The following is a 10985-nucleotide window of genomic DNA, read 5'->3' as shown; positions in this document are numbered from 1 at the left end:
CCTCCAAAGTTTAATAATAATAAAAAAAAATCATAATACAATAAAATAAGGCCCCCCGGCCCCCCCCCCGCTACAAAGAGCCCGAGACCGGTAGTGTCGGCGAGGGGGGCGGGGGGGGGCCCAGAAGCCGCCCCCCCACCTCATATCCCCCCCCCCCCCTCACCAAACCCCCCCCAAATCCCCCAATTCCTATAAAAAACCCGGCGCGAGGAGGGGGGGGGGGTTAAGGGGGGGGTCCTGGGCCCTGCTGTGCTGGTTGTGCCCCCCCCCCGGAGCTTAGAGGGAGGTGGGGGGGGGTCCCGGGCCCCCTTTTTTTTTTATGTCCCCCCCCCCCCCCCCAGGAACAATACAAAAGAAATCAACTCAAATAATTACAGCGCGGGGCGGGGGGGGGGCGCTCCGGGTGTGGGGGGGGCACAATGGGGTTTGTTTTTGTGTTTTTGTGGGTTTTTTTTTGGGGTGGGGGGGGGCACGGCCTCCTGGTGTGTGTCCCCCCCCCCCCACTGCCTTCAGGCGCATCCATCCGAGGTGGGGGCTCCGCGTCACGAGGCCTGGGGGGGGGGGCACACTCATGTAGTGTGGCCCCCCCACACAAATACACCCCAAAAATCCCCTAAGGACCCCCCCACCAAACCCCAAAACCCTTTAAGGACCCCCCCCATACCCCAAAACCCTTTAAGGACCCCCCCCCCAATGATAGTGGGGGTCTCCTCTTCCCCCCCCCCCAAATAAATCCCCCCCAAAATCCCCTAAGGACCCCCCCAGACCCCAAAACCCATTAATGACCCCCCCCCAATGAAAGGGGCATCCCTTATATGCCCCCATGATAGTGGGGATCTCCTCTTCCCCCCCCCCAAATAAATCCCCCCCAATACACCCCAAAAATCCCCTAAGGACCCCCCCCATACCCCAAAACCCTTTAAGGACCCCCCATACCCCAAAACCCTTTAATGACCCCCCCCCCCAATGAAAGGGGCATCCCTGATACCCCCCCATGACCCCCAAATTCCCCTTGCCCCCCCCCCCATTATAATGGGGGTCTCCTCTTCCCCCCCCCCCAAATAAATACACCCCAAAATCCCCTAAGGACCCCCCCCAAACCCCAAAACCCTTTAAGGACCCCCCCAAACCTCAAAACCCATTAATGACCCCCCCCCCCAATGAAAGGGGCATCCCTGATACCCCCCCATGACCCCCAAATTCCCCTTGCGCCCCCCCCCATTATAATGGGGGTCTCCTCTCCCCCCCCCCCCAAATAAATCCCCCCCAAAATCACCTAAGGACCCCCCCCCAGACCCCAAAACCCTTTAAGGACTCCCCCCATACCCTAAAACCCATTAATGACCCCCCCCCCCAATGAAAGGGGCATCCCTTATATGCCCCCATGATAGTGGGGATCTCCTCTTCCCCCCCCCCAAATAAATCCCCCCCAATACACCCCAAAAATCCCCTAAGGACCCCCCCATACCCCAAAACCCTTTAAGGACTCCCCCCATACCCTAAAACCCATTAATGACCCCCCCCAATGAAAGGGGCATCCCTGATATGCCCCCATGATAGTGGGGATCTCCTCTTCCCCCCCCCCAAATAAATACACCCCAAAATCCCCTAAGGACCCCCCCACCAAACCCCAAAACCCTTTAAGGACCCCCCCCATACCCCAAAACCCTTTAAGGACCCCCCCCCCCAATGAAAGGGGCATCCCTGATACCCCCCCATGATAGCGGGGGTCTCCTCTTCCCCCCCCCCAAATAAATCCCCCCCCAAAATCCCCTAAGGACCCCCCCCCAACCCCAAAACCCTTTAAGGACCCCCCCCCAAACCCCAAAACCCATTAATGACCCCCCCCCCAATGAAAGGGGCATCCCTGATACCCCCCCATGACCCCCAAATTCCCCTTGCCCCCCCCCCCCATGATAGTGGGGGTCTCCTCTTCCCCCCCCCCAAATAAATCCCCCCCAAAATCACCTAAGGACCCCCCCCCATACCCCAAAACCCATTAATGACCCCCCCCCCAAATGAAAGGGGCATCCCTGATATCCCCCTGACCCCCCCTCCATAATAGTGGGGGTCTCCTCTTCCCCCCCCCCAAATAAATCCCCCCCAAAATCCCCTAAGGACCCCCCCCATACCCCAAAACCCTTTAAGGACCCCCCCCATACCCCAAAACCCTTTAATGACCCCCCAAAAAAGTTTTGGTCCCCCCCCCCAAAATATTTTGGTCCCCTTCCCCACAAATCCCCCCAGGACCCCCCCCATTTAATCCCAGTGCCCCCCCCCGGATATTAGGGCCCCCCCCAGTCCCCCCATAGCCCCCTAGGACCCCCCCCCAATTAATTAACCCCCCAATTAATTAATTACCCGCCCCCCCCCCCCCGGACATAAGGGCCCCCCCCGGATATTAGAGTCCCCCCCCCCAGTCCCCCCATAGCCCCCTAGGACCCCCCCCAATTAATTAACCCCCCCAATTAATTAATTACACCGCCCCCCCCCCCAAAAAAAATATTTTGATCCCCCTCCCCACTCACCCCATAGCCCCCTAGGACCCCCCCCCAATTAATTAACCCCCCAATTAATTAATTACACCGTCCCCCCCCCCCCCCAAAAAAAAAAAAAGGGGTCACTCACCCCCCCCGTGGCGTGGGGGCCGGGGGGGGGGCTGTCCCGGGGGGGGGGGGGGGCCCCTCCCCCCCCCTCTGGCCCCCTGCTCCTCTTTGGCTCCAGCTCCTCCTTGGCCAGGGGGGGGGCATCGCCCCGCTCCCCCCCCCGGCGCTTGCGGCGTTTTTCGGGGTCCCGACCCCGACCCCGTGCCCCCCGCCGCTCCGCCTGCTCCAGCTGGGGGGGGGGGAAATAATAATAGGGTTAATTTGGGGCCCCCCCCCGGAAAGATTTAGGGGTGGGGGGGGGGGGATTTGGGGTCCCTAAATGGAGGGGGGGGGGGGGGAAAGGGGGGGATTTGGGGTCCCTAAATGGAGGGGGGGGGGGAAAGGGGGGGTTTGGGGTCCCTAAATGGGGGGGGGGGATAATAGGGGAAATAATAGGGTTAATTTGGGCCCCCCCCCAATAAAGATTTAGGGGTGGGGGGGGGGATTTGGGGTCTCTAAATGGAAGGGGGGGGGGAAAAGGGGGGGATTTGGGGTCCCTAAATGGAGGGGGGGGATAATAGGGGAAATAATAGGGTTAATTTGGGCCCCCCCGGAAAGATTTAGGGGTGGGGGGGGATAATAGGGGAAATAATAGGGTTAATTTGGGCCCCCCCGTAAAGATTTAGGGGTGGGGGGGGGATAATAGGGGAAATAATAGGGTTAATTTGTGGGCCCCCCCCAATAAAGATTTAGGGGTGTGGGGGAGGATTTGGGGTCTCTAAATGGAGGGGGGGGGGAAAAGGGGGGGATTTGGGGTCCCTAAATGGGGGGGGGGGATAATAGGGGAAATAATAGGGTTAATTTGGGCCCCCCCCCAATAAAGATTTAGGGGGGGGGGGGGGGATTTGGGGTCCCTAAATGGAGGGGGGGAGGAATAGGGAATATGATTTGGGGTCCCTGGGGGTTTTGGGGTCATTTTGAGGAAAGGAGAGGATAGGGAATGGGTTTGGGGTCCCCAAGAAAATTTGGGCCCCCCCCCCCCTTGTGGAAGACAGGGAATAAGGAATGGGATTTGGGGTCCCTGAGGGATTTGGGGTCAGCTTGAGGAAGGGGGGGGGATAAGGAGTGGGTTTGGGGTCCCCAAATAAATTTCTGGGGTGATTTGGGGTTATTGAGGGCTTGGGGTGTCTGGAGGAGTTTTGGGGTACCCGGGGGGGATTTTGGGGTTCCCGTACCTCGAGGAGGAGGCAGGCTTTTGGGGTTTCTGAGGTGATTTGGGGTTTTGGGGTTCCCATACCTCGAGGAGGAGGCGGGCTTTTAGGGTTTCTGGGGTGATTTGGGGTTATTGAGGGCTTGGGGCATCTGGGGGAGTTTTGGGGTACCCGGGGGGGATTTTGGGGTTGCCGTACCTCGAGGAGGAGGCGGAAGAGGCCGAGGGGGGGCGGGATTTGGGGTTTCTGGGGTGATTTGGGATTTCCGGGGTGATTTGGGGTTATTGAGGGCTTGGTGTGCCTGGAGGAGTTTTGGGGTTCCCATACCTCGAGGAGGAGGCGGGCTTTTAGGGTTTCTGGGGTGATTTTGGGTTATGGAGGGCTTGGGGCATCTGGGGGAGTTTCGGGGTGTCTGGGAGAGTTTTGGGGTAGCCGGGGGGGATTTTGGGGTTGCCGTACCTCGAGGAGGAGGTGGAAGAGGCCGAGGGGGGGCGGGCTTTTGGGATTTCTGGGGTGATTTGGGATTTCCGGGGTGATTTGGGGTTATTGAGGGCTTGGGGCATCTGGGGGAGTTTCGGGGTGTCTGGAGGTGTTTTGGGGTACCCGGGGGGGATTTCGGGGTTCCCGTACCTCGAGGAGGAGGCCGAGGGGGAGCGAGCTTTTGGGGTTTCTGGGGTGATTTGGGGTTTTGGGGTTCCCATACTCGAGGAGGAGGCCAAGGGGGAGCGGGCTTTTGGGGTTTCTGGGGTGATTTGGGGTTATTGAGGGCTTGGGGTGCCTGGAGGTGTTTTGGGGCATCTGGGGGGGATTTTGGGGTTCCCGTACCTCGAGGAGGAGGCGGGCTTTTAGGGTTTCTGGGGTGATTTGGGGTTACTGGGGGCTTGGTGTGACTGGGGGAGTTTTGGGTTGCCTGGAGGAGTTTTGGGGTACCCGGGGGGGATTTTAGGGTTCCCGTACCTCGAGGAGGAGGCGGAAGAGGCCGAGGGGGGGCAGGATTTGGGGTTTCTGTGGTGATTTGGGCTTTCTGGGGTGATTTGGGGTTTGGGGCATCTGGAGGAGTTTTGGGGTGTCTGGAGGAGATTTTGGGGTTCCCGTACCTCGAGGAGGAGGCGGGCTTTTAGGGTTTCTGGGGTGATTTGGGGTTATTGGGGTGATTTGGGGTTATTGAGGGCTTGGGGTGCCTGGAGGAGTTTTGGGGTGTCTGGGAGAGTTTTGGGGTTCCCGTACCTCGAGGAGGAGGCCGAGGGGGAGTGAGCTTTTGGGGTTTCTGGGGTGATTTTGCGTTATTGAGGGCTTGGGGTGTCTGGAGGGGTTTTGGGGTTCCCGTACCTCGAGGAGGAGGCGGGCTTTTGGGGTTTCTGGGGTGATTTGGGGTTTCTGGGGTGATTTGGGGTTATTGGGGGCTTGGGGGGATTTTGGGGTTCTCGTACCTCGAGGAGGAGGCCGAGGGGGAGCGAGCTTTTGGGGTTCCTGGGGTGATTTGGGGTTTTGGGGTTCCCATACCTTGAGGAGGAGGCGGGCTTTTGGGGTTTCTGGGGTGATTTGGGGTTTTGGGGTTCCCATACCTCGAGGAAGAGGCGGGCTTTTAGGGTTTCTGGGATGATTTTGGGTTATTGAGGACTTGGGGCGTCTGGGGGAGTTTCGGGGCGTCTGGGGGAGTTTTGGGGTACCCGGGGGGGATTTTGGGGTTCCCGTACCTCGAGGAGGAGGCCGAGGGGGAGCGAGCTTTTGGGGTTTCTGGGGTGATTTGGGGTTTTGGGGTTCCCATACTCGAGGAGGAGGCCAAGGGGGAGCGGGCTTTTGGGGTTTCTGGGGTGATTTGGGGTTATTGAGGGCTTGGGGTGCCTGGAGGTGTTTTGGGGCATCTGGGGGGGATTTTGGGGTTCCCGTACCTCGAGGAGGAGGCGGGCTTTTAGGGTTTCTGGGGTGATTTGGGGTTATTGAGGGCTTGGGGCATCTGGGGGAGTTTCGGGGCATCTGGGGTGGATTTGGGGGTTCCCGTACCTCGAGGAGGAGGTGGAAGAGGCCGAGGGGGGTTGGGCTTTTGGGGTTTCTGGGGTGATTTGGGGTTATTGAGGGCTTGGGGCATCTGGAGGAGTTTTGGGGTACCCGGGGGGGATTTTGGGGTTGCCGTACCTCGAGGAGGAGGCGGAAGAGGCCGAGGGGGGGCGGGCGGGCGGCCTGCAGCAGGCGCCAGATGCTCTGGGCCTCGTCCAGGGTCACCTCCAGGAGGTCGCCCTCCATCATCAGCTCCTCCAGCGGCCGCCGCGCGCCCTCGGCCAGCTCCAGCACCGGGCCCTGCAGCCGGGGCAGCGCCGCGCTCAACGCCTCCAGCTCTGCGGGGGGGGACACGGCGGCACGTGGGGGGGCGTCCCGAGAATATAGGGGACGCCCCGAGAATGTAGGGGATACCCCAAGAATCCTGGGGCCACCCCAAGAACCCTGGGGGCCACCCCGAGAAGGTTATGGGCCACCACGAGGACGTTTGGGACCACCACAGGAATGTTTGGGGCTACCCCGAGGACATTGGGGACCACATTTAGGACATGGGGGGCACCCCGAGAATATAGGGGACGCCCCGAGAATGTAGGGGACACCCCAAGAATCCTGGGGCCACCCCAAGAACATTAGGGACAACCACAAGAACGTTTGGGGCCACCCCAAGAACATTGGGGCCACCACAGGAATGTTTGGGGCTACCCCAAGGACGTTTGGGGACCACCCCGAGAACATTGGGGACCACGTTTAGGACATGGGGGGCGCCCCGAGAATGTAGGGGACGCCCCAAGAACCCTGGGGCCACCCCAAGAACATTAGGGACCACCACAGGAATGTTTGGGGCCACCCCAAGAACATTGGGGCCACCACAGGAATGTTTGGGGCTACCCCAAGGACGTTTGGGGACCACCCCGAGAACATTGGGGACCACATTTAGGACATGGGGGGCGCCCCGAGAATATAGGGGACACCCCAAGAATCCTGGGGCCACCCCAAGAACATTAGGGACAACCACAGGAATGTTTGGGGCCACCACGAGGATGTTAGGGACCACCACAGGAATGTTTGGGGACCACCCCGAGAACACTGGGGACCACGTTTAGGACATGGGGGGCGCCCCAAGAATGTAGGGGACACCCCGAGAATCCTGGGGCCACCCCAAGAACATTAGGGACCACCACAGGAATGTTTGGGGCTACCCCAAGGACATTTGGGGACACCCCAAGAACATTAGGGACAACCACAAGAATGTTTGGGGACCACCCCGAGAACATTGGGGACCACAGTTAGGACATGGGGGGCACCCCAAGAACCCTAGGGGCCACCCCGAGAACGTTAGGGACAACCACAGGAATGTTTGGGGCCACCCCAAGAACATTGGGGCCACCACGAGGATGTTAGGGACCACCACAGGAATGTTTGGGGCTACCCCGAGGATGTTGGGGACACCCCAAGAACATTGGGGCCACCACAGGAATGTTTGGGGACACCCCAAGAACAGTGGGGACACCCTGAGAACATGGGGGTCACCCCAATAACACTAGGGACCACAATCAGGACACGGGGGCCACCCCAAAAGTGTTGGGGGTCACCACGAGGACTTGGGGGCCACCCCGGGGATGTTTTGGGGCCACCCCAAGGACGTGGGGGGCCACCCCGAGGACACCGTGTCACGAGGGGGGGGGACACGAGGATATGGGGCCACCACGAGGACATTGGGGCCACCACTTAGGGAAGGGAACGGGGGTGATATGGGGGGGTCCCGGGCCTCACGGGGCTTCCATGGGATCCTTTGGGATCCCATAGATCCCCCGGGATCCCCTACAGCCCCCCCCCCAAATGTCCCCCCACTCACCCGAGGGCAGCGGGCCGTTCTTCTCCGGGCTGGGGGCGTCACCGTTCTCCACCGAGACCTTGGGGGGGGGGACAAAAAGGGTCAGGGAGAGGGGTGTTGTGCACCCCAAAACCCCGCAACCGGCCCCAAAACCCCGCAACCGGCCCCAAAACCCCGCAACCGCCCCCAAAGCTGCCCCAAAAGCCCCTCCCCGCCACCCCAAAGGGTCCCCCACTGCCCCTAAAAGCCCCTCACCCCAAAAGCATCCCTCTGCCACCCCAAAACCTCATCTGGCTGCCCCCAAAAGCCCCCCCAGGCACCCCAAAGGTGCCCTACTGCCCCTAAAAGCCCGTCACCCCAAAACCACCTCCACACCTCCCCAAAAACCACCTCCACAGTTCCCCAAAAGCCCCCCCAGCCGCCCCAAAACCCCCCCCAGGCGCCCCAAAACCCCCCCCAGGCGCCCCAAAGGGTCCCCCACTGCCCCTAAAAGCATCCCTCTGCCACCCCAAAAGCCCCCCCAGCCGCCCCAAAAGCTCCCCCAGCCACCCCCAAACCCCCCCCAGCCGCCCCAAAAACCCCCTCCAGCCACCCCAAAAGCCCCTCCAGCCACCCCAAAAGCCCCCCCAGGCGCCCCAAACCCCCCCCAGCCGCCCCAAAAGCCCCTCCAGCCGCCCCAACCCCCCCCCAGCCGCCCCAAAAGCCCCCCCAGGCGCCCCAAAAGCCCCTCCAGCCGCCCCAAAAGCCCCCTCAGCCACCCCAAAGGGTCCCCCACTGCCCCTAAAAGCATCCCTCTGCCACCCCAAAAGCCCCTCCAGCCACCCAAACCCCCCCCCAGCCGCCCCAAAACCCCCCCAGCCGCCCCAAAACCCCCTCCAACTACCCCAAACCCCCCCCCAGCCACCCCAAAAGCCCCCCCAGGTGCCCCAAAACCCCCTCCAGCCACCCCAAAACCCCCCCCAGCCGCCCCAAAAGCCCCCCTAGGCACCCCAAAAGCCCCCCCAGCCGCCCCAAAAGACCCTCCAGCTGCCCCAAACCGCCCCCCAGGCGCCCCTCCAGCCACCCCAAACCCCCCCCCAGGCGCCCCAAACCCCCCCCCAGCCGCCCCAAAAGCCCCTCCAGCCGCCCCAAAAGCCCCTCCAGCCGCCCCAAAGAATCCCACCATGCCCCCACCAGCCCCCAACCCGCCCCAAAACCCACCCAAACCGCCCCAAAACCCCCTTTTTTCCCCCAAAAAAAACCCCACCCACCTTGGGCTGCTCGTTGCGGCTGGCCTCCCTCAGCGCCCCGGCGCCGTCGCCGTGCAGCCGGTGGTGCCGCAGGGCCCCCAAACGCTCCAGGGGGGCCGCCAGCTCGGGGGAGGCCAGGAGCTGGCGAGCACGGTCCTGCCAAGTGATAGCCCGCTCGGTCAAGCACTGGAGGGCTTCTCCCTCGGGCAACCTCACCGGTAATTTTTGGAGGGCCACCAGCAAAGCCAGGATGGTTTCCAACCGGGGCCGGCGCGAGCGTTGGCAGAGCGGGCACAAAAATTTGGCGTCCCACTCCCACCACGGGGCCGAGGGTTTTTGGGAGCCCAAACGGGGCCAAACCACGCAGGAGGCGTGAAACCAGTCCCGGCAGAGCTGGCACTGGAGCATGCCGAGGGTCGGGGGTTGGCCGCAGACGCAAGAAGGGGGTCCGGGGCCGGGCGCGGGCGGCGCGGGTTTTTGGGAGTTGGCGTGGCGCAGGCGCAGCATGCCCTCCTTCTCCTTCTGCTCGCCTTCCTTGAACGCCACGATCTTGGGATAAAAAAGGGAAAAACGGGGTGAAAACCAAGCCGGGAAGGATTACGGGGTGCTTAGGGTCTCGTCCAACCCCTCACCACGGCGCCGGGGTCGCGGAGATCCTGCGCTGACAACCCCAAACTCTCCGCGTCCAGCTTGTAGAGCCCCGGCTGCTCCTGCCGCCACTTGAGCCGCTTGCTGCTGTCGGAGCCGGCGTCGGCGCAGGGACACAGCACCTTTTTGGGGGGAAAAACGAGGAAATAGGGTTCACGGCGAGGTCCCCGTGCTTCTTTTGGTGCCCTGGGGGGTGCTGTCGCCCACCTCCAGCAGGGTGTAGCAGGAGTTTTTCTTGAGGAAGGTGCGGGAGGCTTTGTCTCGCCACGAGTGCGCCGTGCCCACTTGCACCTCCAGCTGCCGCAGCTCCTCCAAACGCACCGGGAGGTCCCGACCCACGGCCACCAACCCCTCCAAATCGTCCAGGCAGGGGTAGTGGTCTCCGTTCTGGGGGGGAAAACGTGATAAGCCCCCTCCCAAAGTGATAAAAAAGCACGGGGAGGGGGGCAAGGGGCTCACCTGGATCTCCTCCACGTCGGCGATCCAGGCGCGAGCTTTGGCCAAAGCCTCTTTGAGGGCTTGGATGTTGGGCAGCAGGGCTGGGATGTTCTCAGCCTCCTTGATGATGGCTGCCAGGGTGGCCGGGGGGTGTTTTTGCCTGGGGGGGGGGGTTGGAAATAAGAGGAGGGGGTGAGGGACCCCCCCAGATCCCGAACGTGGCTTTGCCGACCCCAGGAGCGGAGGGAGATGAGCCCCAGACCCTTTAAACCTCGCCCCCCTAAGGGATGTGGGGAGGGTTCCCGGATGCTTTAATCCCTAAAAAGGGCACAGGGACCCCCCCCCCCAGATCCTTAATTGCCCCTCCTAAAACCTAAAAGCCCCCCTGGGGGTATGGGAGCCCCCTGGGGGATATAGGGACCACCCCAACCCCTTAATTCCTCCTCCCAAAACCCAAAGACCCCCTCAAGGGACACAGGGACCCCCCCCAGCTCTTTAATTCCCCCTCCCAAAACCCAAAGGTCCCCCTGGGGGACACAGGGACCCCCTTAAAGTACACAGGGACCCCCCCCAACCCCTTAACATCCCCTCCCAAAACCCAAAGACCCCCTCGAGGGACACAGGGACCCCCCCCAGCCCCTTAATTCCCCCTCCCAAAACCCAAAGACCCCCTCAAGGGACACAGGGACCCCCCCCCCAGCTCTTTAATTCCCCCTCCCAAAACCCAAAGGCCCCCCTGAGGGATACCAGGACCCCCTTAAAGGACACAGGGACCCCCCCCAACCCCTTAATTCCCCCCTCCCAAAACCTAAAGGTCCTCCTGGGGGACTTAGGAACCCCTCCCAAAACCCAAAGGTTCTCCTGGGAGATACAGGGACCCCCTCAAGGTACTTAGGGACCCCTCAGCCCCTTAATTCCCCCTCCCAAAACCCAAAGACCCCCTCGAGGGACACAAGGGACCCCTCCCAGCCCCTTAATTCCCCCTGGGGGATACCAGGACCCCCTTAAAGTACACAGGGACCCCCCCCAGCCCCTTAATTCC

At 61.8% G+C, this 10985-nt stretch overlaps 1 protein-coding gene across 1 annotated transcript in view; it reads right to left on the bottom strand.

Moving 5' to 3' along the window:
- Nucleotides 1–324: 324 nt before the first annotated feature.
- Nucleotides 325–10985, bottom strand: part of LOC309888966 (lysine-specific demethylase 5C-like) — a gene marked incomplete at its 5' end in the record, with an annotated part of 11122 nt that continues 461 nt past the window's right edge. The window contains 8 exons of the mRNA XM_082781625.1: nt 325–551; nt 2629–2835; nt 5933–6132; nt 7650–7707; nt 8879–9406; nt 9490–9627; nt 9713–9892; nt 9965–10261. Coding sequence (XP_082637751.1) covers nt 543–551; nt 2629–2835; nt 5933–6132; nt 7650–7707; nt 8879–9406; nt 9490–9627; nt 9713–9892; nt 9965–10261 — 1617 coding nt within the window. The 3' untranslated portion in view covers nt 325–542. The remainder of the gene's footprint in view (nt 552–2628; nt 2836–5932; nt 6133–7649; nt 7708–8878; nt 9407–9489; nt 9628–9712; nt 9893–9964; nt 10262–10985) is intronic.

Source organism: Aythya marila, assembly GCF_965140915.1.
Source record: "Aythya marila genome assembly, chromosome: 31".
NCBI lineage: Eukaryota > Metazoa > Chordata > Aves > Anseriformes > Anatidae > Aythya > Aythya marila.
Note: the sequence above shows the minus strand (reverse complement) of the source record. Positions and strands in the feature narration are given on the sequence as shown.